The sequence below is a fragment of the Dermacentor variabilis genome, chromosome 4 (genome assembly GCF_050947875.1).
Source record: "Dermacentor variabilis isolate Ectoservices chromosome 4, ASM5094787v1, whole genome shotgun sequence".
NCBI classification, from domain to species: Eukaryota; Metazoa; Arthropoda; class Arachnida; order Ixodida; family Ixodidae; genus Dermacentor; species Dermacentor variabilis.
Window position 1 is genome coordinate 7,455,820 of NC_134571.1, and position 27,991 is coordinate 7,483,810.

Sequence of the window (27,991 nt, forward strand, 5' to 3'; positions counted from 1 at the left end):
TATAATAAGAAAACCTCATTCAAAGTGCACCGTAGGGTCTAGACGACATTACGGAAGTGGTCGGACGTCAACAGTTCTGTACCCGCTGTGGTAGTTTTGAGTCAATATAATTGCTCAAGGTCATGGGTTTGATCCCGAGTGTGGCAGCTGCATTTTGACGGGGGTGAAATAAAATGTGCTCTTGCACTTAGATCTAGGCACACGTTAAAGAACACCACTGTTTCAGAATTGCTCTGGAGTCCACCACTACGGCGTGCCTCATATTCAGATTGTGGTTTTGACACGCACAGCCCCATAATTGAATTAAAGTTTAACCCTTCGAGGATCGATTTTGTTTGCTTGTATGCGACCGCCCAGGGTCGATTTTTTTATTGCAGATTCCAAATCTTCTGAGGGACCTATTTTCTAGGGTGACCGTAAAGTGAGAAAAAAATATTTTGTGTTGGTATATATGTGCTGTTTATTCATGAATAACATCAATAAAAGAAGGGAATAAACTTATCAGAATAAAAAATTTGGTGCATTGTTATACACGTAGTTCAAGGCTTAGAACATGTGCACATGAGAATATTTCGCAACTCTCAAATGTTCCTGCTCTTACACTAATATTTACGTCCATAGCGTAATCGAACTGCGCAAGTGAGTGCACTAAAAAAAACTGTGATTGTGTTCCCGTCAAAAAAGCAAAACATGTGACAAACTTCTGCTAATCTTCATCTTATCGCCAACTAGAGGCAATTAGTTTTAGTGTGTCTCCAAAAAAAAAAAAAAGAAAAGAAACGCATGCACGGCGGCATCCTTCCTATGCACTCCCCTGTGAGCACTAAACGAGCGAGAAAAAGGCGGTCGCCCTTTGAGCGATTAGTAAAGAGATAGCCATCAGTTTCGCTAGCGCAAGAAGCCAAAACTGCCCACAGGACAAAAGCCAAACCACTGCCTGCGCGCGCCAACACGCGAGTGGTAGTATATAAACGTGCCAAAGCAAACTAGCTCTAAAACAAACCATGCAACGAAAACTGAGAAAGGGAGGCACGAGAAAAAAATTTCCTGTATTCCCACATAGTGGCAGCACATGCCAGGGAAGGAAAAGTTAGGAAATAGGCGCGCTTTTTAAACGTGCAGACACTGCGGTAAATATACAGCATCGACCATTTTGGGCCTGTTCGCGGCGCCGTATATCTACGTCATTGACCCTGAAAAGGTTAATACTTATGCCATGATGCGACATGCCATGTGAGGTAAGGAATATGCTCAGCCCTGTCAGAGGTAGCAAAGTATGGCACACAACAATGCCTCAAGCAAATACGGCCCCCCGTGTGTTCTGTGTACTACACAGAAAAACAGCAGTTGTGCATGCAAGGTAACATTTAATGTCTACTGACCACTCTCGTGTTGGATTAAACATTGAAAAAAATTAAGCGTGTGTTGTCAACATCACTACTAATTATTGTCAGTCAAAGCAAACAGCACAGAAAGCTTCGCTTACGTCAATTCCCACAGTGTGGGATCCACATAATTTTTTATCTCCTTGAAGCACTCTGTCCACATTTGCAGATGCAACTTGTTTTTAACGGTCTTGTTGAGTGGTGGCCAAGAAAAAGTAGCTGACACTGAGCTTTAAGTGAAGAAACCCCTTGAATGCTCAATGGGCCTTCATTTCACTTCCAGTGGGCCGCATATTGCTAGAAACAATCACTCTGCTAAAAATATTACTATGCCATGTTTGATGGTGTGTTCAACATGCTGCATTCTTGTAGCAATGTAGAAAAAACAATTATTTTTGCTTGTAATGCATGTAGTCGATACTGAAAGTGCACATGTGCTTCAAGGCTGTGACTGAATTTCTTTATTCAAAAATGGAGTAATACTGACTGCACAATAGACTACTCTCTAATTATGATGACTCATCAGAAAATGTAAAGAGGACCGTCTTACCACATTGTCTCCAGTGCCTTGGAACGGAGTTGTGTAAATGTGGCAGTACATGGTGGGCTCTGAGGGCATATTGTGTCACCTAGCTTGTCTAACCTACGGACACAGTTTTTCCTTGCTTCCTCAGCAAGCACCTGGCCATGCGAATAATCGGGACTCAAGAGTCCTCTGGTTGGGAAACAGCGACTACATCCTTTCAACTGGTTTGGGCAGTGTGAGTGCTTCGCTTTTTTTTCTTGCTACCAAACATTATTACACAGCGTGATAAGACAGCTTCGCTGACTTTTGATATTGATTGCTTTTAGTTATGACTCTGGTAGTTTACTCAAAAGCACCCAGAATTGTGTTTGTGTTTAGTTTTTGCATTTTGGCTTTGTTCAAATTAAAGGAAAAACTGAGTAGCCCATTTACTATATTACCCACACCAGTAGCTTAGGGACTAAAGCATTGCACTGCGTAGTTTGAAATCATGGTTTGAATTTTGGCCGCGATGGCTGCATTTCGATGGGGATGAAATGCAAAAACACTCGTGTACTTAGGTTCAGAGGCACATTAAAGATTTCGAGGTGCTCAAAATTAATCCGGAGTCTGCCACTACGGTGTGCCTCATAATCATATTGTGGTCTTGTCGCGAAATGATCCAGAATTCAATTTTTTTAGTTTACTATATACATCAAAATATGATTTAGGTAATGAATATTCCATGTGGTAAGCGGAACATTTAAGCGCAAAACTATGCAACATATCTGTGCCTGGTGACCTCCTCTGTATTTGTTGAGTGCCCATTTTAAGGCATCACTGAGGTATAATCACAAATTGTTATTGAATGGGGTAATTCTTACATTGGCCATTCGAAGTGGAGAAGTGCTCCCAACCAGTTCATGCCCAACCAGTTTGAGTAAGGTATCATTAAATTTAGATGATCATTTGATACAAGTTTTGGGTTGTTACAAATTTAAAACGAAGTCTCAGTTGGAATCTATTCATTACAATGCATTACGTTTCAGTATGATGTGAACACTGTCCGGATACTCTTGGTGGAGACAGGGACGTAGCCAGGGGGGGCACTGAAACACATTTCTTTAAAATTGAGTAGCATGCTGGAGTGAGTGCAATGCCTTTCAATGAATATATGCCCAAAGAAATGTTTTAGAAGTATCTAATATGAAAGGAGTGCAACATTTGCTTCTCTCATTTGCTTCTAGCATGGGAGTGATGACACTGCTTTCCGTGGTGTGCTAACGTTGAGATTGGCACCTAGAAAGAGTGCTTGAGAGCATCAGAGGAGTGGGGACAGGATTGGCAAAGTGCATTAATAATCACCACTTCTCCATTTCCTAGAAAAATCTGGAAGGGTGCTTGTAATTTATGCTCATGAACAGTTGCCCTTTGGCCAGTGTCTCTGACCCATTGTACTAAGTGTAATATCATCACTGACGTGTAAGCGAGTCCTACCCAGTCTAACCCCGACTTGAGCGCTGTGTGGCCACTGTCTAGCTTTCCAGTGCACACACAAACCTCGATGCTATCGCCCTCGGAGACAAATTGGTCTTGGTGCGGACACAACACACACTGATAACAAAACAAGCGCTTCATTCAGTCTTCTCAACAAGATGCTTCCGGGACGCTTGATGAGCAGACAGGAGGACTAAAGCTAGCTAGAAGCGTGGGTATTCACCTGCGTTCATAGTCATTCAGTGTGCTCGGTTGCCTTGGAAAACACCCATTCCAGCATTTCGCACTCTGGTCGATATCTCGCAGCTGTCTCCCCCGGAACTTTTTTGGGCCTCGCATTCGTGACCTCTTTTTGAGAACCAGTCACTCATGAGGGTAACGAGGGGATTAGGTGAGGGAATAACAGTGTGCCTCACGGCGGCTGAAGCAATGGAATTTCATCATTTCCCACAAACAAGTCAGTAAATGAGCAAAGTCCCTGAGAGTATGCAGCAGATAGCAAACAGTCTATTATGCAAGAAACTCTCTGCTTCATGCAGTGGAGTAGTATTTGGCTTGCATGTTCACGAAAGCACTGTCTACTCAGATTGGGCATGTTTTCTTGTCCTGCTCAAAAATTGTTTGGCCCCTTTAAAGGACAAATTGCTGCATATTTCACTTCGCACTCTAATGTGTGTGTACAAAATTGCTGTTGCTGTTTTTAAGAGGTGTAGCCATGATGCTTCAACTTTGCTTGTAACTTTTTTGGAACACTTGAAGGCCTAAAAAAGTGATATTATGTTAACAGTAATTCACCTTTTCCTTTTGAATGTGACTGTCTTGTTAAAGTTGGTTAAGTGGTCTCATAATGGTAACATTTCTGCAGTTCTCATGTATGTGAGTAGGAGAGCAAAGCTTCCTTTCAAAGAAAATTTCTTATTGGGAAAGCAGTAAATTGGTTTATGCTGGTTTAGTATGCTTTCTTGGTGGCCACTACAGCTTTCATTGCAATGTTAGTGCTAAGTGGCAAAGTAGAGTGTTGCAGTTCTTTTCTGCATGCCATGCTTTATCTACTTCTACCTGCCTGCAGTAGAAGTGAGGTTTTTGCTTCTAATTTGGTAATTAACATACAAAAAGTGAGGCTAGTTAATTTGCACATTATGATGTGCCTCTGTCTGTGCAAAAGATGAGATGTGGGAAATAAGTACACATATATGGCAGAACCAAAAACTTAGTTTCACCTCAAGCACTGGAACATGCTTGTGCAATATATTATGCACATGGACACGTATGTTCTGTACATGTTCTGCACAGTATCACTTGCGCTATTTCCACAGTGGTATGTGAACTGTGCACTTGTCACTGTGAGTGCTACAGTTTGGCTTTGTATGTAGCAGGCCTGTCTAACAAAGACGTACTTTGTTCTGGGCCTAGCCCATGAGTGGCCCTAGTATATGGGCTTTTGGATCAGCTGAGTCACGTGCGGAGGTGTGCAATGTCAGAGAGGGCATAGGTTCAGGGCACGCTTCAAACTATGGCTTTAAAGCTATCATGCGGCAGCTCGCTTCATACGTGTCATTGTCCTGGCTGTACATACTACCTATGATTGGTGGACAGTGTTGGAGAAAAGTTGAAGACAACAGTCTCATGTTGATTGTGTGCTGGTGTCCGGTTTATATTTTGTGCTTTGGTGAATTTCGTGTGGACCTTCTGAATATTGCTATGTACATATCTACTTTCAACATCTTTAGGTGCTAGGTAGCCCCACTACAACCAGGAGTTGCATCTCTGCATCAGATGCTATATTGGGTCAGTCACAATGCTCGCTGATACCAGACCATCCATGCCAACTCTGTCAGTAATTTTCCTTTTGCACTGTAAAGCTTGGGCACATTGTCCACCACCAATGGTGCCAGTATGGAAGATTGCACAATGGATGAGACCAGATGCTCATGCTTAGTCGGTGTCACATTTTACCCGAAAGGCACAGCACCCAGCAGGGATGCCTGCAAAGAGAAGCTGCCTGACTTGTTTTGGAGACCTTTTAAACACTAGTTGAGGGCCAAGAAGGGATTTCTGTCACACACGCCCAATGACAGAAACAAGATCCGTGCAACCTGGCCTACGCGAACATCAGCGCGATCCGCTATGAAGGCGCTGCTGCTATACTCGAAAGACACGGGACTTTATGACAAATTGTGACTGTACACTGTGTGACGTAGAACTGTACGGTGACACTGCGTAAGACTAGGAACGCCTTTGCGGGCTGCGTGACAGTGCCCACAGAAATAGTTCGTGTGTATGTGCGTGTGTACATGCGTGTGTGTGCTTAGGTTTTTTTTTCTCCTTTTTTTATCTTTCTTTCTCACCTATTGCATCCCCTTGCCCCTCCCTCAGTACACGGTAGCGAACCGGAGATAATATCTGGTTAACCTCCCTGTCTTTCCTTTGACTTTCTCTCTCTCTCTCTCTCTGCCACCCGTGAAGTCATATCTCTTCAAGACATGTTAATCTTCTGCTGCAAAAGTTGTAGCGATATCAGAGAAGGACAAAATGTGACGCATTTTGAAGGACAAATATGACGATGCCAACAGTGTACTTAGTATTAATAATTATGCTTTCTTGGACTCCATAATCACTAAATGTCAGTGCTTTGAGCAGACTAAATGCTGGCACACTGCTTACTACTTTGACTGGCTCCTGAATTACTGCTGCAATTTCCTTGGGCAACAATACCACATTTGTCCCTAACTTGTGGCAACCCGGCAAGGAATATGCAGAGAAGTAAGACGCCATAGCTGCTGCTACTCGTCATTCCTACACCCAGTGCATGGCACCCTGCCAACAATAGTGTTACGGATGGTTGTGTGTTTATTTACAGGTGAAGGCTGGCAGAGCAGATCGATCCGGTGCATAGCGGTTCAAATGGTGCTGCTTGCCACAGGGACCGTCGTTGTCATTGTCGTCTTCTTCAACTTCTTGTTCTCGCCACCTTGCTATCCCCGTTTTGCAGATGAAACCCTCTGGGAGAGTCATTGTTCAGTGACTGGATAATATGGCTTAAGACGCGCAACATGTGCAAGTTAGGTTTTGCTAGACCACTGACCTGTAGACGAGAGGGATGTGACCACATAGGTTAGGTCACTCAAACTGTCTAAAATGGCGAATGGACTAACATAGTGCGACAGAAACTTGCGGCACAAGCCGCACCTGCACTCTGCAGTCCAAAGCCTCACTAAATTGCCTTTTTCAAAAGAAAACAAAAACTCATTGATGAGTGCTGTTGTACTGCTGCTTTGAGCGGTTTTGTGATGCCATCGTGCGAAGACGTGCTATCCATTGAGCTTCTTCAGGATATAGACTGAATCTTCAGCATATAGAGAATATGATAGGATGATGTCAAGGGAGGTCTGATGTGATCCGGCATGAAGAAAGTAGAAAGGGCTGTAGTCAGTTGTTCCATGCTTCGCTGTATTATATGCATATGTGATGAATGGTACGATGTCATTCCAGTTCTTGTGGTCAAAGGACATGTACAGTCGCGGCCATTGCTAGCGTGAATGTGGGAGCCGTGGCATCGCTCTGCAGAGAGCCCCACCACCGGCACCTCATGAAGTCTGGCGGCGCATGCACATTAAGAGCAAATGGCTAAAAGCCCGGCGAGTTGTCTACTATGGTAAGTCATCTGCCAAGACTTCATGAGGCGCAGTTGGTGGCACTCCGCAGAGGGCTGCCATGAACTCCTGTGTTCCCACTAGCAGTGGCCACGCCTGTACACGGCCAATATGCTTGTCAGCATTCAGTTCATCTGTTCAACAACACCGTTGGTCTGTGGAAGATATGGTGTTGTGTTGGAAATGTACGCTGCAGAGATGAAGTAGCTCTTCTACAGCGTTGGCAATGAACTGCCTACCACGGTCACTTATGATCACGCGATATGGGCCATGGCTTAGAATGAAGAAACACAACAAGGAAGCTGAGGCTAGACGCAAGCAGTGGTGGTGAGGGTACTGCTGCTGTTTCTGTGCGCCAAGTAAGACGGCAAACACAAATGATGATCCATCCGTTGTTGTTCAGTGACCGTGGAAAGGGGTCCAGGAGGCCGTTTCCAACTTGTTCAAAGGGTTTCTGAGGAGGAATCAGTGGGCAGAGAAGGCCTGATGGTGTGCTTGAAGGTTGCTTGTGGCGTTGGCATTGATCATAGCTAAAGATGTATTGCTTTGTGGATTTCATCTATGGCCAGTAAAAGTGTTCCTGGACACACTGCAGCGTGTGGGCAAATCCCAGATGACCGGATGTCGGGTCATCACTTTCTGGCACAAGGAGGAAGCGAGCACCACTCACTGGGTAGTTGGTTTTATACATCAAGTCGTCACATATAGAAAACTGACCACTGGCTTTGTGAGTGTGGGCCATAACAAAAATAGGTTCCAAGCGTATGTTATTGTACTGTTCCTGCTGGAAAGCGATAACATAGGAAAATTAAGGAGCAATAATAGCTGCTAGACAGTCATCAAAGCTCTCTTCATCGGAGTGTGTCGTTTCCAATGGTAGGTGAGGAAGGCAACCTCACCTACCAGGCAAATATGACGGCGGTGTTACGACTTTGAGGTGGTCCCGTAGCGCTCGTCACCCGTTTCGTGACAGAGCGTTGGTAGCGAAGACTCCGAGTCAGGCGTCGGTGAGAATAACAAAAGGGACTTTATACACTATATACAGGTCATTATACAGGACATGAAGGGATCGGCACTGGGGCCGAGAGCTCACAGCAAACGCGACTGTTCTCGCACGGCGACGTCCGGCGAAAACGCGTGACACATCTCACTCCAGTCGAGAGCGGCACTCTGCTCCCGGTGGGTCGGCGGATCCGGTTTTCCAGGCGGCGCGCCGCGGCTTATAAGCCCCCAGAAACCATTGTCACTCAAACGGCCCAATACAAAGTGAGCACTCGACGGTCGTCGGAGGGGGTCCAACCAGCGACCACGCTGGCCACCTGTTCAAAACTGGCGGGCGCGGTGACCTCCAGGGAAGGGGATGTACGGCGCCGGGCTGTCTGGCACTTGGCGACACGTTTGAACATGTTGCCCGCCGATGCTTCTCCGGAGGACACCACTGCCTGACGGCTCAGCATCTTGACTTGTCAAGGGAGAATTAGGGCGCTGTGCCTTTCGGCGCAGCCCCGGGTTTGTCCAAAGGGCGCTCGCAGGAAAATTCTCCATCTTGCGGATTCGGAATCCGGGCTTGTGGTAATGGCACAACAGCATCCCCGCCCTCAGATAAGGCGCCGGGAAGACGAGCTGCCTCCACGTGGCTCGGATGCCAGGCGCGCACGTTCGTCAGGCTCGTCCAAGTTTACGTTCAGTGTCGGGACGCCAGGTCACTTCACGTGCCCAGGTCCCACTCGCCAGGACAGGAGCTCGGCTCACCGCGTTGTCGCCAAGGCACCTCAATTAGCTCCGCTCGGGTCGTTCCTAAGCCCTTGCTTCTCGCCACTGGTCCCGGTTAGTCGTTCTGCAGCTTGCAAAACCGACCGGCAAAAGGCAACACCCAACGCGAACAAGTGCCTTCTGTCTCCCGTCAAACACCAGACAAGGCTATAATCCAAATCAACCTAACTGAATTGCTATCCCCCTTTTTGCTCCCGCTGCAACAAGAGGCAGGTGTACGATCTAGTATACAAGGCTCAAACAACCCTTTTTCAAATGAACAACACACCAAAAGATCAGGACCAATTAATAATCAGCAATAACAATGACAAATAGAATGGTCCCCTTGAAATCACTTGGACCGAAAACATACTACTGAGGAAGCAAATGAGGTCATTCATTTTTCCCGGCGATATTTTCGCGGAATCCGAAGCTGCTTATATTTGCGACCCTGCTTATCCGTGTAGCGGCGGTACAATAAGCCAGATTCCTTGCAAAATGAAACCCTCTTTTTTTCCACTCCCCGTTTGACGCTCTTCCTCAGATCGGCTAGTGAACAGTCTTCCTGTTGCTCGCGAATCAGAGTTTCTCTTTCAACTGCCGCCTGCTTCTGCCGGCCGGCGGAAACCGGAGCAAGTGTGGAGCCCGCGTCGCCTAATTGCGGCGTCGCGTCTATATCGCGGCTAGCACTGCACGTGTCACTCCCACTCACTTCCAGGACCCGCTCGCCTATGCCAGCCTCCGAGCTCTGCCTCTCCCGTGACTGCTCGCCACTCAAGTTACCTTGATCGGTCCCTGTGCCGCACCGCTGTTCGCTCACTGACGCTAAGTCAAGTTCCCTTGACAGCGGGCGCGCTTTGGATCGCGTGAGGGCCCTGTACGCCACGTCGGCAAAGAATGATTTGCCCTGATCCTTCAGCTGCTGCTCCGAGTTATTTGAGAAGAGGTAGGAAAAGTGCTCCGGGAGGGCGGCTGACACAGCGGCTTCAGTGTTAAGTTTCCCAAACGCTCCTTCAATGCTAACCGTTGCGATCGGTAAACTGACACTCTCCTCCTCGGCCACTTGCCGTATCCTAGCGCACTCTCCCGTAAAATCACTCGAGGAGACGAAGGACGGGTGGACCACGTCCATAGTTGCTGCAGAGTCCCTAAGTGCTCGGCACTTCTTACCATTTACTTTAGTTTCCTGCACATAGGGCTCCAATAGTCGTATGTTCTTGTGCGTTTCCTGTATCGTTGCAAAAGCAATTTTCTCTTGGCAGTCCGCAGCGATGTGCCCTTGCTGTTTGCAATTGTAACAGGTTAACAGTTTCCGTTCTTCAAAATAACGCGTCGCATCGTTTCGCTGTTTTGTTGCAAAAGCAATTTTCTCTGGGCAGTTTGCAGCGATGTGCCCTTGCTTTTTGCAATTGTAACAAGTTAACGGCTTCCGTTTTTCGGGCTTCCCGGAAAACCCATCTCTCCTATCAGCTTTTTCTACGCGCACTGCCTTGCTGTGCAAGCTGCGGCGGGTGTAATACTCTTCCGCTAGCTCTGCTGCCTTGTTTAGCTTAACCTCCTTTAGCCTATCTTGCAGCCAGAGCCGGACATCCTCATCAATGCAACGGTAGAACTGCTCCAACGCGATGCATTCGACAATTTTGTCGCGGTCGTCGTAAACCTCTTCGCCCTTCAGCCATTCCACCAGATCGGCTTTTAGACGAAACGCGAAGTCAACATTCGACTCCTTGCCCTTTTTTGCATACCGGAACCTCTGCCGGAAAGCTTCGGGCGACAATTTGTACTTCCGCAGTAGCGCTTCCTTCACATCACTGTAGCTCTCAAACGCCTCTTTCGATAAGCAAGTTATTACGTCTGATGCCTCCCCAGGAAGCAAGGCTAACAGATTCTGTGCCCAGAGGGATCGCTCAATGCTATTCCGTTCGCACACGTGCTCAAATTTCACGAGGTATTTGGCCATATCCTCTCCGACGACAAAGGGTGGAAGTTGATCGCGTATTCTCGGAACATTAGAAGTGAGACCAGGCGCGGGCGAGTTATTTCGGATCTCCAACTCTTTCATTTTAAGCTCGTGCTCGCGACGTTCTCTCTCTCTCCTTTCCTCCTTTTCCTCCTCGCGACGTTCCTTTTCTCTCCTTTCCTGCTCGCAACGTTCCTTCTCCTCCCTTTCCCGACGTTCATTGATACCCGCCAAGGCTTCTGCGGCTTCCTCAGCCGTTACGTCCCCAGTTTTCATGACCTCAAGGATCGCATTCTTTCTTTTGGTTGAGCCCAACTCAATGCCCAACTCCTCACAAATTTCGAGAAGTTCCTTCACCTTGTACTTCTCCATCGTTCACACTGTCCTCCTGCTGTTTACCCTTTTTGAATATACCTGCCGTACGCTACTATAATGCTACTAGTAAGACATATGCAAGTATTTCACACACTGCCCTGTTTACCCCCTCAGCATCCCCTGGTTTTCAAAACACTCTTACTAGGCTTGAAACACACAAGGTTATCACAATGCAACACCAAATCCTTCCCTAAGCTACTATAACCTGTGTCAGAGAAAGTCTGGTGTTTGAGGTAAACTTCAGGCACTCACCGCGCCGAGGTAGCTGATGCCGGTCAATCCCGTAGCTGCCATCCACTGTTACGACTTTGAGGTGGTCCCGTAGCGCTCGTCACCCGTTTCGTGACAGAGCGTTGGTAGCGAAGACTCCGAGTCAGGCGTCGGTGAGAATAACAAAAGGGACTTTATACACTATATACAGGTCATTATACAGGACATGAAGGGATCGGCACTGGGGCCGAGAGCTCACAGCAAACGCGACTGTTCTCGCACGGCGACGTCCGGCGAAAACGCGTGACACATCTCACTCCAGTCGAGAGCGGCACTCTGCTCCCGGTGGGTCGGCGGATCCGGTTTTCCAGGCGGCGCGCCGCGGCTTATAAGCCCCCAGAAACCATTGTCACTCAAACGGCCCAATACAAAGTGAGCACTCGACGGTCGTCGGAGGGGGTCCAACCAGCGACCACGCTGGCCACCTGTTCAAAACTGGCGGGCGCGGTGACCTCCAGGGAAGGGGATGTACGGCACCGGGCTGTCTGGCACTTGGCGACACGTTTGAACATGTTGCCCGCCGATGCTTCTCCGGAGGACACCACTGCCTGACGGCTCAGCATCTTGACTTGTCAAGGGAGAATTAGGGCGCTGTGCCTTTCGGCGCAGCCCCGGGTTTGTCCAAAGGGCGCTCGCAGGAAAATTCTCCATCTTGCGGATTCGGAATCCGGGCTTGTGGTAATGGCACAACAGCGGCCACTCCTGTAAGTTAACACTAAGTCTATTGAAGTCGTAAAGCCCATCGTGCCAGACGACCAGATGGATCTCAAAGACTCTCAAAGAATGGTGGTTTGTGATGATCTTGAATGGGTGACTGTAAACATAGCAGCGAAATTTCTGAACAGCAAAGACAGCTCCGTGACAGTCTAATTTCACTCAGAATTGCTGAGACCACTAGCATAAGCAACAACGTGTTCTGCATCATTGTATCGTTGTACGAGCACTGCTCCGATACCTATCCCAATGGCGTCAGTATGGATTTCGGTGGGTGAAGAAGTGTCGAAGTGATGCGCGATAGGGTCTGAAGTAAGTAGGACCTCCAGTTGACAGAATGACGACTCGCACTCTGGTGTCCAATTAAAGGGTACATCATTTATGAAACAGATGCGTCAATGAATGCACAATGTCAGCGAATCTTGGAACAAAGTGGCGGAAACTGCAGATTACTCATGCAGACTGCGGTGGCTTGAAGGCGCTGACTGCCTCATTCTTCCATGGGTCAGGTTGGACTACATCCTTGCTTACAAGATGGCCAAGAACCAATGTCTGGTGCTCGCCAAACCAACACTTTCCGGAGTTGAGAATCAAGCCAGCTTTCTCCGCACAATCCAAAACTAGGCTAAGACCTAGTGTTGTGCTTTTCAAATGTATGGCCGCAAATGACAATATCATCTGCGTAACAAAGGCATATGTCTCCCTTTAGTCTGTGAAGAATTGCGTCCATGAATCTCCAAAGTCGTGGGCGTGTTACAAAGCCCGAATGCCATAAAATTAAGTTTCGATGAACTGTCCGGTGTAGGAAATGTGGTCTTCATCTGTCGGTAGGATCCATAGATATCTGCCAATAACCTGATCTTAAGTCAAGTGACAAAGCATTGTAGAAGAGCTGCTTCATCTCTGCGGGGTACATTTCTGATGCTCAACACCGTATTGTCCGCAGACCAGTGGTCTTGTTGAATAGACGTGCCGAATGCTGGTGAACATGCTGGCCATGCACGTGTCTTCTGACTACAAGAACTGGGAGGACGTCTTATCATACATCACATATGCCTGTAACACAGCAAATCACGAAACAACTGACTACAGCCCTTTCCACCATTCTTTATGCTGGCTTGTAAGTCTTCGAGATCCGTCTGGTTGTCTGGCATGATGGGCTTTACGACTTCAAGAATATGACTTTGTGGTAACTTACAGGAGTGGCTGCCGTCATACTGACACCAATTGCCTTTCTCGCCTACCTATGGCAATGACACTTTCTGGTGAAGACAGCTTCGATGATTGTCTAGCTGCTATTGCTTCTGAATGTCCCAATGTTGCCGCTTTCCAGCAGGAATTGCGTGATGACGTAAGCTTGCAACCCCTTTTTGTCGCCACCCATACTCCCAAAGCCAGTGGTCGTTTATCAACAACTTCTGGGACTAAGATGCTGCTGACAGAAAGCTCACTGGTACCGCAGTCAACAGATACCCCGCAACTCCACCAAAAATGTTACGAATGTATGTGTGTTTATTGACAGATGAAGGCTGCCAGAGATGATCGATTGGGAAGATAGCCATTTAAATGCTGCTGATTGCCAAGACTGTTGCGGATGATTGTGTGTTACAGATGAAGGCTGGCAGAGATTATTGATTAGGAAGATAGCCGTTGAAATGCTGCTGCTTGCCACAGGGACCCTTGTCGTCCTTTTCTTCAGGCTTTTGTTCTCACCGCATTCTTATTCATATTGTGCATCATGAATAAGAGCCTCCAGACATTGCTCCACCAGCTGTAACACTTGGCCTGTGTGCACCAACTGTTGTACCACTCCTGCTGTGTTGCTGCCCTAGCCATTGTTGCTGCTACTTGTTCCATGAAATTAATCTGAATGGTGTGCAACAGGTGACAGATCCAGTCACTGTTGAAATGTCCTTTGTCATCTGTAAGCAGTTTTATGGTGACCATTGTGAAGAGACTGCCATTTGTTGCCAACCTCTGAACCACCAAAGGCTGCAATTGCTGCTTGGAGTGACTTTGGTAAATTAAATCCCTGAGGGCCCCCATGTGAAGCCTACCCCTGAGTAGGTCTGCATCCTGTGGGCATGCCCTCCCTCCAGTTTCTTTACTTCGATTCCCCTACACTTTGGACTGGCTCATTTGCACCAAGGCCAGACACTATTTGGTGGTCTCAACCGGGAGTGCCTGCAAAAGCTTGCCATTGGAGCCCATCACTGAGCTATAGTCCCTCTACCAAACTGAGGCCACAGTGCCCCAACATTCTGTATAATAAAAAAATCAGTCTATTTATTAATACTAAATTTTTAATGGCCTTCATGTAAACTTCTGCAAACTTGAATGATCTCTGTGCAAACTCTAACTTCAACTAAAGAAATTTTTGCAGGCATATAGTGGTTTGGCCTTAGCAGCTCTCACATCTACAAAAAATTGGACTACATCTTTTTTTTTTTTCAGAATTGACAAGGCATGAAATAGGCTTGATAAAGGACAGCTATCAAAGCATATATTTTGTCAGTCGTAATAGAGGCATTGGTGGGATGAAAAGCCTGCTGTTTGTGCCAAAGAATAATGTAGCATCTCCATTTTGTTGTCTCTCTTCAGTTTGCCATCGGTGTCCTTGTTCGTTTCCTCTGGAATCTAACTTCAGGGGCCGTATTTTGAAGCAATCCACTTCAGTGATATTATTCCCTTGGCCATGCCTTCACCATCTGTGCACACTGATTGGCTGTTTCAGCAAAATCGGATGAGCTACGTCATCCGATTTTGCTCAACCAGCCAATCGGCACGTGCCTGACGGCGAAACTATTGCTGAGGCGGATCGTTTCAGAATACAGCCTCAGCATAAATTTAAATGCAAATGGGAAGTAGCTGATTAAAATGCCCATTATGTGTAGTTACATAAATGTGCAATGTGTAATCACTATGTACCATGTTTCTAAGCATGGACTACTCCCAAGTATATGTTTTGGAGTCTGAATTAAGGCACCGTTACAAATGCTTCGAAACTGTACAATGCATTGGAGTAGTTTCACAATTGTTTGCATTTGAAGTTATGCCAGTACTACGTCATTAACTCCAATTCCCTTTTGGGGTTTTGCAAATTGGTTTACTGCCGGCTCTGATGCCACATAGGAATAGAAGTACCTGTATGGCATCATACTAGTACACAACGCAGCTCAACTCTTTCTTTTTTTTTTTTCCGTTGTGATTTCTTTGCTGTAGGCGAGGGAGCGCGAGGTGTGCCTTAGAGATGTCCGGAGGTTTGACATTCCCTGCAGCAGTTGGTCCGGTGACAGCGCCATGGGGTCAGTAGCACTTTCATATTGTCAGCATTTGAATGAACCATGTTAGCTGCACAAGAATGAAGGGTTTTTCTGCCTTTCTGCCTTGAGTCAATCATGCTCATTTGTGGCAAGGCCTGTGTTCTCAGTCACACATTTTTTGTCTCCTAGTTTCTGACTTGCTGTGTGTACATAGCTTTCAAGAAGTGGTGACACAAATTTTGTGTCCATAAAAAAAAAATTATTTTGTTTACGTAGCTGTTGGCTTCATAAATATGGCATGAAGCCTCAATTTTTCGACACTGTCACAATTAATTACAGATCTCTTATGCGACCCGTTCAAAATGTCAACAATGTCAACGTGCCTTTCAAAAGTGAAAACAAGAGTTAAGTCTAGGAATTTGTTTATGTCGGCTTGAAGAAGCAAAGCGAAGCAACATCACTAATGGCGAACCTCAGCACTGTTCCTGCTCGTGGCTAGGAATTCTATAATCACTGTATATTCAAAGAGCTAAATTTTGCTGCAGGGCCATAAGTTCCTCCAAGATTATTAGCACAGGTACCGTATATACACGATTGTAAGTCGCCTCGGATGTAAGTCGACCCCCCATATCGCGTGACAGGAAAAAAAAAAGAGAGAGAGAGAGAGAGAAGAGCACACCCGAGGGGGCATTCGATAACTCAAATTTATTAGTAGCTGACATGGTCACTGGACTACTCGTCTTAACTAGTGCTGCCATCATCAGCGCTGCTACGGTCCCACAGTGCGTCGTCGTCCAGCGAAATTCCACATTTGGCAAACAACCGCACAACATCTTGGGGAACAGCAGCCCACGCCGAATGCACCCAACCACATGCAGCTGTCAGGGAGGCTTTTTTGACAGGTCTGATTGGTGTAAGTTCGCGGTCTTCTGCCACCAGCCACTCGTTGTACTCACGGCAGAGCAGGTCTTTAAAACGCGAAGATCCGGGCTTGTTTCATGACCATGTCGCACTTCACTGGCAGGGACCGATCATGCATTTCAGCGACATACGCCACAAGCTTGGCCTACAGCTCCGGAAAGTGTCCAGACTTCGGCACATGGGAAATTCCTCACTTGCCGTCACAAGTGAAAATTTCACTTTGTTGCAGTTGCCACTCTCGCACCACCCGTTCAGAAACATCGAACTTGCGGCCCACTGCGCAGTGATTTGTTTCTTCGGCATAAAGGATGGCAGCCCTCTTGAACGCTGCTGTGACTGAGTGCTGCTGTGACTGAGTGCTGAATGATTAGTGGGCCTGAAGCACTCGTGATGACTGAAGAAGCATGGGAGTAGCATGTAGCTGACAGTCAAGTCGAACACGTCAAACCAATGGCCTTTGGTTAAACTATAGAGAAAAACCCGTGAGCGGTGTCTGCTCTTCCATGAACTACCGATACTCCCCGCAAGCGCCGCCATTCTGAGGGTGCCACCGTGAATGGAACAGCAGCGCTTCCATCAACTATCGACAACCCCCCACACCCCCCTTATGAGTGTTGTGTCAATGCCTCCTTTACTAGATGCCTGCTGCGTCGCTAGTTTTCCTATTGGAGCGGAGGTTCCTGTAGTTCGGGGTAGTTGCGGAGAGATGGCACTCGCTGCCAACCCTACTTCCTGTTGCGGAGGAAGTGACTATTACTAGGCTGGCGCACTCTCGACCAATGGCTTGATGAGAGACCGCGGGTCCTGCCTCCGGGATCGCAACAGATGCTGCTAAAATCTCGGAGGCAGGAGAACGTGACTGAAGTTTGGAGCAGCCGTCGCAACTAGCACTCGCAGCCGACCCGGGTGTAGAAGAGCAAAGAGGAGAGAGGCCAGAACCAACGTTTCAGCTCACGCAGCAGTCATCTAGTAAAGAAGGCATTGGTTGTGTGCACTGTAAAACTCTCACAAATGTTGAAAACTCGTGCCGAAAAGTGAACAAAGACAGGGGGATAGAAAAAAGCTATGGGTAGGGCAATAGAGCAAACATAAAATTGTAACTACGTTGCAGCTCCCGTTGGTCTCGCTTTTTTGGCGGTGCCATGTTTTGGTTTCAATTGTAAGTCGACCCGCCCCCACTTCAGATTTCCAAATTTAGAAAAATGGGTCGACTTACAATCGTGTAAATATGGTATGTGCCACTGAGTGTGTAGCAAGTGAGGGACCCATTCTCAATGTTCGCAGGCACAGGCATGCCACAGAAGGTGCTTTCTTTTTTGTGTTTCGATGGAGGTTATGAATTGTAACCAGTGGCCACTTGCTGCTATCACATAGCTTGCCCACTGTAAAAGCTCCATATAATATAGTTTGCAATCGCTTTCATAAACCTACTATGAAAGTCCATTTTACTGCTCCAAAAGTGCATTTTTGGCTGCTGCAAAAGCTGCTCCGATATGGCATGGGCCAGTAGCATCACTGCTTTCTTTGCCGCTATGTAACTCCCACAACATGTGACAGGGCTTCCACTGCTATATAATTTTGCGAGACCACTGACATGAGCTTGTAAAGAAACCTAGCACACAATAAATTGTAGCTCGGGTTACTTTCTCAAGGCATTTTGTTTGATGAGTTCATTTTAAAAGGCAGCTGTAAAATATGCGGCCATTATTGAGATGAAAAAAAAAATGCTATGTTGTCCTTTTCATCTGTATTGTGTCTATGGTTTTTACATCCATGTTATAAATTAACAAATCTTTACTTCCCATTTTCTATGGCACTGTTATGCGAAACGTAATTAAGCCGCGCACAATCGAGCAGAATACTATAGTACATGAAATATACATACTGGAACTATATGCCGTATATACTCGCATATTGAATGGACTATTTTTCCCCAAAAAATGAAGCAAAGTTGGGGGTGCATTTATTAGGCGGGGTAAATTGGGGGGCAAAGGCCTCTCCCATGCTTCTCCAACAACCCCGGTCATGTACTAAAATGGCCACAATTAGTACATGACCGGGGTTGTTGGAGAAGCATGGGAGAGGCCTTTGCCCTGCAGTGGGCGCAACCAGGCTGATGATGATGATGATGATGATGAATTGGGGGGGGGGCTGTCCAGACAACTAACCAGGTCGGCCTAAATAAGCCATGGCTACAGTGGCTACCTCTTCATGCCGCAGCCTCCCACAGCGTGTATAGTCTCCTTTTTCATGTCCAAAATGCGGTGCACATGGTGTGCGTCTTGAACTGGTCATACCAAAAGGCAATCGAATTAATCATTTGTTGCACTTTCAAGGAATTGAGACTTATAGCATAATTACTGGGTAAATGGCTGTGCAATAAATAGGTGGAAATTTATGTGAATACTCGTTTTAGAGGTTGTCACACATGCCACGCTTTAAATTAACAGTAGGTAACAGCAGCAGCGGTTCTGCTGGCTGCCATCTTATTTGGCTGAGTGTCGTTTTGTTTTCAACTTTGCCTGGCGTTGTTTTTTTTTAGCCTTCATCCTCAAAAAAAAAGAAACGAAAAAAAAGAACACAAAAAACCTTTTTACGTGCACTTGAAAGTTACTTCGTGTTGCTGTGGGATATTCCTAATCATGGGTATATTTGAGTGCTACGCTAGTTAGCTTATACGGATGTCGTTGGGAAACCCTGTGAATTTCCTCAAAGCTCCATCATGTAAGGTCTCTATTTGCTTTATATTTTGGTCAGTGGTCTGGTAGCTATTTGCTTAGCAGGTGATCTTTGAGACCAAGGTTGCTGGTACGATGTGCCATGCAAGGTCAGTTCCAGCTCCCCCATATTGTGCGGGATGCGCTTTATAAAGGGGATAATTTTTCCCGTTTGATTTAACGTCCTTTATCCATGTATGCACGTTCTCTTTCACGTTGATGGGGATACACAAAATCCTTATATATACTGCAGCCTCTTCCCATATCTGTTCTCCTTCAAACTGAAGTCATCTGTTCTGGTTTCTGTAGGGCCAAGTATTTTGTCTTCTCTGAAGATGGAGTTTGACTTATTGCACAGTAACAGCAGTCACCAGTCCTGTTTGGGCTGTCACAGTTTGTGGGATCTGCATTATTCATTTACTGGAAAGGGTGAATATGATAGAAGAACTTAAGGCTAAATTTGAGTTTCATGCTAAAACCTCAGCAGTTGTACACCAGTGTGATGTGGACTTCAAAGTATTGCATTTGGGCCATTAGGCTTGTGGGTCCTCACACCCGTGCCCTTTGGACAAAGGAACGACAACACAGTAGTGCAACAATCACAAGGGCATTTATTGCACCTTTCATAGATCAATGACTGCTAGCCGAGTTGCTACCCACAAAACATGCCGATGGGCGCGCGACAAATCTAGAAGTCCAACTCACCGCGACCGTATAACGAGCGAATATGTTTGCCCCATGCTGGATCCCAACGCCTGGTCGTTCGCGTGTATGGTCATGCGAACGGTGGCGCGTTCGAAGGCGGCCACGCGAGACGGTCTCGCAGAAGCATGGATCAGCGCACGCGCGGGACGTCCGCCGCGTTCCCGGCCTGCCGCCCAAGAGGGAGCGTGTTTTCCCTTGCACCCAAGTAATCCTGCCGCAGCGCAACACTCGCGCCATCTCTCGCACTGCGCTTCAACCACTCTGACCGCCGCGGGCGCCAGGCCAGACGGCGAAGCCGCACGGAGACGGGAGCTATGCGGGAAAACAAGATACCAGGGGACACGTGAGAGTCACGCATCCCCACAGGCTGGAAGAAGAGTTTTTCAAAACTTGCTAGGTTGAGTATTTGATCCTCTTAAAGGGACCCTCACCAGGCCCTATAGCAAATTTCGGTTCTACGCGGGAAGTTGTTACGTGTCCTCTAGAGAGCGTTCTGCGGCAAAAATTTTTCAAATCAGCTCATTAATAGCCGAGATAGAAATATTTTTGTGCCACGAACCCATGATTTCAGCTGGCAGGCTCCACTGCGAAGCAAGACGCTCTCTCCACTCGCCCCCTCTAGCCTATGCAAGTGAAATTCCTTCCCTGCATTCTCCCATACCGGACCTCAAGGATCGCATGACGCATACGCCACGCATATGCCTTCAGTTTTTTTTTTTTTGCTCCGTGCTTTTTTATTTTATATTTTTTTTTTGCTACCCACTTCCGCCCACGGCGTCGCGCGTGAGCTGTTATCCCATTCACGTAGCGCATGATTTCGCGCGCTGTGCACAAGGAAACATGACTAGCGGTATAATTCAGTTCTACACGAATACTGAGGCAGACCAAGCAGATTGCAGAGCATGATCACGCGCTGAAACACAGTAGAAAACGGCATAGTTTCGGTACTTGCGCACGTGATCGCACGACTGTGGGAACAAGCAGCCGAAGCGGAAGTACATCTCCCTTTCTTCGGTGCGAAGTAAAACAAAACATATGCAGGCATTCCATTTGTGTGTTTTATTATTTCTCTAAACTTCAATTTGTCAATTCAAGTAACAGATTGCACAGATAACAGATGTTGTCTTAAATAATTCTCGAAGTCACGTGTCACCACGAGCAACGTCACGCTGCGGACACGATTACATAGGCGCAAGGGCGCGACTACGTTACCGTCCGGCTTGGAGCGCAGCGGCTGTGAGTCGTATAAATGACAAATTACTGCCAAACGGCACCTCTGCACAAAACTCCAGCATGAACAAGCCAGTGATTTACGGGAGAAGCATTCACAAGAGGCACGTGAGAAAAGACTAACGCTGCCTGTGTTTTCATCATGCGCATTCATAAAGGGGAAACAAAACCAGAAACCTCTTTTTGCATTCTCTTTTCAAACGCACCTCTGATGCCTTGTTGCATGCGAATTGGACGGTCGAACAACAAAGCAAATCCGTCGCAGCAAACGTCAAACTTGCTCTTTCGCGTGGCCAGTGCGGGCGATCGGTCGCTCACGGTGAGCGGGAAGCAGCGAGTCAGGTAAGTGTGACGCGATATCCGGTTTTGCTGGAGCCTTCAGAGGAGGCTGCTAGGTGCGGCGATTTGAGAAATATTCATTAAAATAATTACTTTTCGCTCATTTATGCTTGGAAAGAGTGTTGTTTTGGCCACTCTCGATGCGATAGCTATTATTGGAGCCAGAAATTTCGGCAACAAATTTTTTATTCTGTATCCCTTTAAAATCCGTGGCATCACTACAAGCTGTTGCGGGAACTTTGGGGTGGTGTTACCACATGGGGCTATACTTTGTCACAATTCTTTTTATATTTTTTTTATTTCTTCTCATCTGCCCAGCCGAGTGGCCAATCTTGGCAATAGCAGAGGTGTGGCTTTGTGTAAACCAATGATGAAGGGCAAGAAGAATAGAAAATTAAGATACTAATTGCTTTAAAATATGGCACCTGTCTTTTGTTTCTGCATGTTTTTTTGTGACTGTGGCTTATCAAGTCTCCACTCACAATATTAATGGCCGATTTGCTGCTACAGAACCTCTCTGTTTTCATTTAACCTGGGGCTGCAGTCTTGACTTATCACTTTTGTGCAACTACTTACAGGAGTAATGGACATTCTGCCCATTGGCTTAACTAATGATCATCCACTTAAAGCGATGTCCTTGAGGATGATTGATTATGAATATGATTACATTGTCAGCTCCCTTTAATGCTCCTCCACCACGGCATAAGTAGCTTCACTCGAGACAGAAATTAGGTAGAGCAGGGCATCTTCTAATGCACTGAATGCAGATAGCTTTACAACAGAAGAGTGTGCTTTGCATGCTTAAAAGCATAAATAAATAGATTATTGTAGTGGTGGCTAATCCCTGGGAAGCAGTGGGTGCTTGCAGGAGCACCCTTGCCTCCCACTGAAAGAAGCTGGTGCTGCAGATTGTTTCGGTGGCAATGAAAGGAACTTCTGTTGTGCAGGTAAATTGGTATGGAGCTCTTGAACAGATTCCACTGGCCTGTGGGATGACTTCCGGTCTGTTGTGTGGCAAGATATCGTCCTTCAAAAGGAGATTGGCCATGCCAAAAAATGCACGCAGGCTATCATTTCAAACTTCTGTTGTACTTATGCCGTTCATTTGTGCATAGGCAATTGTGTCAAAGTGACCTTTGCATCAGTCTTATTTGTATGAAGGTCCGAAGCTGGTCCATTAGTGAGTGGACCACCTTATACATGTAACCATACTGTCTCAGTGGCTGTGGACCCTGCAGCTAAGGTTGTGGGATGGCTTTGTGGCATACTACAGAAAAGTTTGTGTAACTAACACATCCTAAAGGACCCCAGGTGGATGAAATTAACCTGGAACCTTCCACTATGGCATCTCCTGTATCCCACGAGTTGCTTTGGGACATTAAGCCCCATAATTTGATTTGATTTGTGTATGTAACAAATTGCAGTGTAGGCAGCATGCGCTTGTTGTGGTTTGTGCTTTTCAGTGGCATTACATGGCTGGAGCTTGCATTTATAGTGCACCTGGCTTTCTTCCTTTTCTAGTGTGTACATACCCCTGTATGACCCAGACACCAACATGCTCTTCCTGGCTGCTAAGGTACCTGCCCTCTCACTCATATTAATCATCTTGTAATCTACCATTGGTTATCACGGTGTAAGAACAGGTGCTCCAACAACACAGGCGCTGCTAGGGTAAAACGCGTCTCACTAATAGTGGTATCTGCTCCTCTGCACGGCAGCACATGTAAGGAGGCTGAAAAAGCAAGAAATTTTAATGCGAATGATTATAGCTGGGGGGTAAAATGTGCTGAAGAAAATTTTAACATAATTTATTCATTGTTTCTCTCCTCCACTGTAATCATTCAAATCCCTCGGTTGTCGTAGCAGACGATAGTGCCTCTGACATTGCAGTCGCATCGCTTGCTCTAGTAGACAGCATGCGACGATGGCTGGAAGCGGTCGCCGACAAGCGGTGCGGGCAGACAACAAGCTCTTAGTGTCGCAATGGTTGCTTCAACATGTAGTGACCGGTTATTGTCGTTCTTGGTAAGCATTTAACATGCCTAATCTATATAAATAATGGAAAATGACAAATATGCTGAATCACAAAAGAGAGGGAGGGAAGTCTGCCTCTTGAGCTGTGACGTTGCCTGGCGGAGACAAACTGGGACAAGTTGTGGGCAAGAAGTGTACCATGCAAAACTGCAAAAGCTGTTAGGACTTGTTGAAGTTGAAGTTTCGATGTTCAGTGTCCCAGAAGAGAGGAGCCAACTACAAGCATGTTATAGACGGTAAAGCTAGTGTTCTGCAATCAAAAGACTGCAGGTCTGAAAAGCACCCTGACCCAGCGTACATGGAAAAATGCGAACGGCAGTGCACAATGCATTTGTTCTAGGTGCCATGTCTAGAAGAGCAACTTCGAGAAAGCTGGATATGCTTGTGTTCAACATGGTTGTGAGACCAGACACACGAGGCACATCCCTTCTTCACATCGATTGACATATTTTTTTGGCTTAGAAGTTGTATTTATCTCTAGTCTCATTTTCTGTTGTGAATTTTCAATAAAAAAAAGCAAGTAAAGCAAACAGTGCCTTATGTCATAAAAAACAGGTTCGATCCCAGCTGTAGCAGCTGCGTTTTGATACGGGCGAAATGCAAGAATGCTCATGTACTTCGATTTAACTGTACATTAAAGAAACCCAGGTGGTAAAAAATCCTGTGCACCCCACTACAGTGCACCTCATAATCAGATTGTGCTTTTGTCATGTAAAACCCCAGAATTAATTATTTTGTCATAAATCATTTATTAAAGACAACTCGTACTGATCCCATGGAACAATATATGCATGAGATGTGGCAGTATGGTTTATAAAAAATAAGTTGTCTTTCATTTGGTGGCTTCAAGAATATAGAGCTTCGTAATAGATCCCGTGTGTGAAACACGCTAAACATCGTTCTTGTTTACCCTCCATGGTGGCATAGTGGCTGTGACGTTGTGCTACTAAGCCCAAGGGCACGGGATAGAGGGCATGGGAAAGTGCTTCTATTTATGCAGGAATGAATCATATGCAGTACTCCCTAGCACACTGCTTTCATATGTAATGAAAGTGAGAAGGCAGCATATAGGAGCTGTTTGCTCAAATAGAAGCAGGAAAAGTAAATAAATTACTAGCAGCTTCAGCAGACAATGTAAACTGTGAGTGCAGCACTGACAGGACTACATACTGTTGCAGGGAATATTTATTTACTCCCGGGGAGCTTTTATTTATGAATCAAAGCACCCTTTTATAAATCACATTCAAAGAGTTCATGACCTGAACACAGTAACTTAGGTCTGTTGTCAAGGGCATAGCCAAGAAGGGCAAAGTGGGCATGTGCCCCATTGGAATTTGTGTACCAGTACGCAGGCTGCAACCCCCTCCTCCCCCTTTAAACATTTCTGGCTACGTCCCTGTCTGCCGTTAAAAACACAAGCAGGTGCTCTGATAAGTGCAGCCTGCAATGCAGACTCCCAGCACAGTGGCTAGAGTTTGTCAGCCCTCTGACACCCCAGCCTCCGAGTCACATGCACTACCTTGAAGCACCCTAGCATTCCGCCAGAACACCTGTTCTTGCACCATGGTGGTTATGCCTACGCTGACCTCTCTATTCTAAAGGGGGCTGTTAGCCCTACATAACATTTTTTTTCTTTCTTCCCTCGCAGGGTGACACTACTGTCAACTTTTGGGAGGTGATGTTTAAAGAGCCCTTCTTGAGTGAAGGTGAGACACTGTGTAGTGCTGTAGACACTGTAGGTAGTGCTCTGGCTCACATTATCAGCTCAGTGTTGCCTGGTGGCTCCTTTATAAATTGAAGCTCAGTGGATTGCATACGTCAGCAATAGACTCAGAAACTAATTATTTAATTGATAAAGTTAGGAGTATCAAACATGGAAGTGATAAAAGTCTTACTTGCTCTCTGCTTTCTCCAGTACTGAATACACAACGCACTTCCTGCCTTCTTGTTTGTATCCTTGCCTAATTAGTTGCTTGGAGTCTTATTTGTGAATTCAAGAGCTATGACAAGACAGTTGGTCCATTCAGTTTTTGCTGCACCTAACAAGTTCTTGAGAGTGCTATGGACAGGGCTGCACGAATTCACATTGTGTGTGTGTGTGTGCTAAGCAGTGCCTGTGCTTCTTGTGGCCCCTGCAAATGGAAGAGAAAAGTGCTGTGGCAGACAGATTTTGTCATCTGCTTCCAGCAGTTAAGCCTTTTCGACAAATATGCATGTAGGTATGGTGAGGGCACCTTTGCTCATCATACCACTACATAGCAGCATGAAAAGAAAGTGATTAGAATGAAAGCAGTTTAGCCTGTTACAAGCCTTTACCAGTGTGTCCTGACAATGATTCAGGCATTGAACTTATATGTCACCTACTTATGGCAGCTGTGGATGACTGTTGTAATCAAAGCAGGCAATATTTGTGGTCATGCGCCATGAATCAACAAGCACTGCACCACATTGTCTGCAGCCAAGAGCTTGCACAATGCTTGCACTTCCAAAGTAGTGATTGCAGAAGTGTCTGCTCATGGTGTACAGGTTCTTGCATAAAGTTAAATAGTAGAGGGTGCAAAGTAGGCAGCATGCACTGCACTGTCAATTTGAGGATGAACATTCTGGATTTGCTAAACTAGTGGAGAGGAGAGCATGTGCGTACATTATGACCACAGATATGCCTTTCAGTGAAGGCAACCTGTGCTTCAGCAAGGCATCAAGGTAGTGCTTTGTGAGGATCTGGGATGCTGATCTGAACAATTCATCATTTCTCAGACAAGGCAATTGTTGAAATTCAGCGATTGTGCTAGCTGGCAAGTTGGTGACATATGGTGAAAAAGTGCACTGGAAAACAGTGATTCAACTCATGTGGATTGGAAAAAATGAGGAATGGTGACATATCTCCTTTGTACATTTCTCCACAAAGTACTGGCCTACAGGTTAGTACTTTTTGCCTGCTTATGAAATGGAGAGAAAGAAGTCGTGCTTTGGAGGCATGCTCATAAGCATGCTTGTAAGCATGCACCCGTGCAGTTGCTCATTGCTATGCAATGTTTATGTTGTTGGGTGATTCCATTGCTCAGGCGAACCCGTAATCACACATTTCTTGATGCCATGAGCTATGAGGGAGGCTAATAAATCAATACAGTGACCTGTATTCGTACTCTAACAATTATAAAGGCTGCTGCTGGTCTTACTGCAGCTTTGGTCTCGCTCGTCTTCTGTCTTTTGGTCTGCATCATTCATTAAACACTGTGTATCGTTACTTGTTTCAATTTTCTGGGAAGATAAAGAAAAACTGTCACCTTATTGCGCCTTGCCATTGCTGAAATGAGGAGTTGCTCCAGAGAGATAGACTGCTTTTTACTGCCTGCCATAGACCAGAAATGTGTGCAGTCAAACAAATTATTCAATTTGTTTTATTGAACAAAGCAGACAAAGGAGTGCATACTGTGAAGTTTGAGGAAAAACAATGCGGTTGCAAGTGCAAGATTTTCTTTGAGTGTTGCTGTTATTAAAATACAGGCCATTGCATGTAGTTGTAGAGAAACCAAGAGTGTGAGCCGAACTGGTTACATCCATGGTGGACAGGAGCGAAAATGATCCCTGTGGATAGCTGAACGGGCATATACACTGCATGTGTTTGTTGGGTTTGTATATTATGGTTCGCCAACGTCTGTAAAAAATGTTTTACAATGGTACCCAGGTTTTGCACTTGAAGCAAAGAAATTCTGCACTCTCCCTTTATCTGTAATGCTTTGTTGCTCTTGTTCTTTTTGTCAGCTTCACATACTTTGTTCCCACCTACTTCTACTTCCCACCAGCTTCTACTGTCGGGTACCATTGAAGGGCTGTGCACAGGCAGTTACCGAATGTGCGGCTTCCAACGCATGTGGCAAATCTTTGAGTAAATGAATGATGAAGTACACATGCAAATCTAACTACTTGAGAGACAATGCTATTTGAGTATTTGTGCTCCCCTACTGATGCATAAGTGAATGGACTCTGCGCACATTGAAGAGTATGTGTGTAAAGGTTCATTACACTACAGTGCAGTTAGGTTTGCGTGTATCAAGTGCTCGATCAGTTCTGATCAGTGAAGGCCTTGCAGCTCACCACAGTGGCATGGGTTTGTGCTGTTCTGTGTCTGATAACCCTGTGTGGTGGTCATCTCTCAACCCTGCAGCATCCAAATACATGGGTGAGGTGCAGACCAAAGGAGTAGGCCTGGTGCCTAAGCGTGCCCTAAAAGTGATGGATGGCGAGGTCAACCGAGTGCTCATCCTGGGCCAGGATTGCATTGTGCCCATTCCCTACCAGGTGCCCCGCAAGGTGAGCCTCGTAATGTCCTTTGACCCCCACCAACCTTCCCATAGAAGGAGCTCGTGGTTGAATACACGGAGGTCATACAGTGTGCCAGAGAAGAGTACACCAGTTGTTGCGACCTGCCCATGTTTGTGCTGCTGGCATTGAGGGGTATGTAGGCCACGATATTGCATCACATTGGGGAGAAAGAAAATTGTGGCAGAGCCTATCTCACGATGAATGTCGATGTTAATGCGATTAGCATTGAAACAGTATAGTGTGGTGTGGTATTGCCAATGCTGGAACGCGTCGTGTATGAGGTGTACATGCAGCTGCACTCCTCTCTCACGCTTCCAACTGGACACGCTTCACAATCCAGTGGCA

At 46.2% G+C, this 27,991-nt stretch overlaps 1 protein-coding gene across 1 annotated transcript in view; it reads left to right on the plus strand.

Moving 5' to 3' along the window:
- The window catches only part of pod1 (coronin), a 166,621-nt gene that overhangs the window by 5,458 nt on the left and 133,172 nt on the right, over nt 1-27,991 (plus strand). The window contains exons 8-12 of the mRNA XM_075688040.1: nt 2,060-2,146; nt 15,334-15,416; nt 22,808-22,862; nt 24,969-25,026; nt 27,489-27,634. Of these exons, the coding sequence (XP_075544155.1) occupies nt 2,060-2,146; nt 15,334-15,416; nt 22,808-22,862; nt 24,969-25,026; nt 27,489-27,634 (429 nt within the window). The remainder of the gene's footprint in view (nt 1-2,059; nt 2,147-15,333; nt 15,417-22,807; nt 22,863-24,968; nt 25,027-27,488; nt 27,635-27,991) is intronic.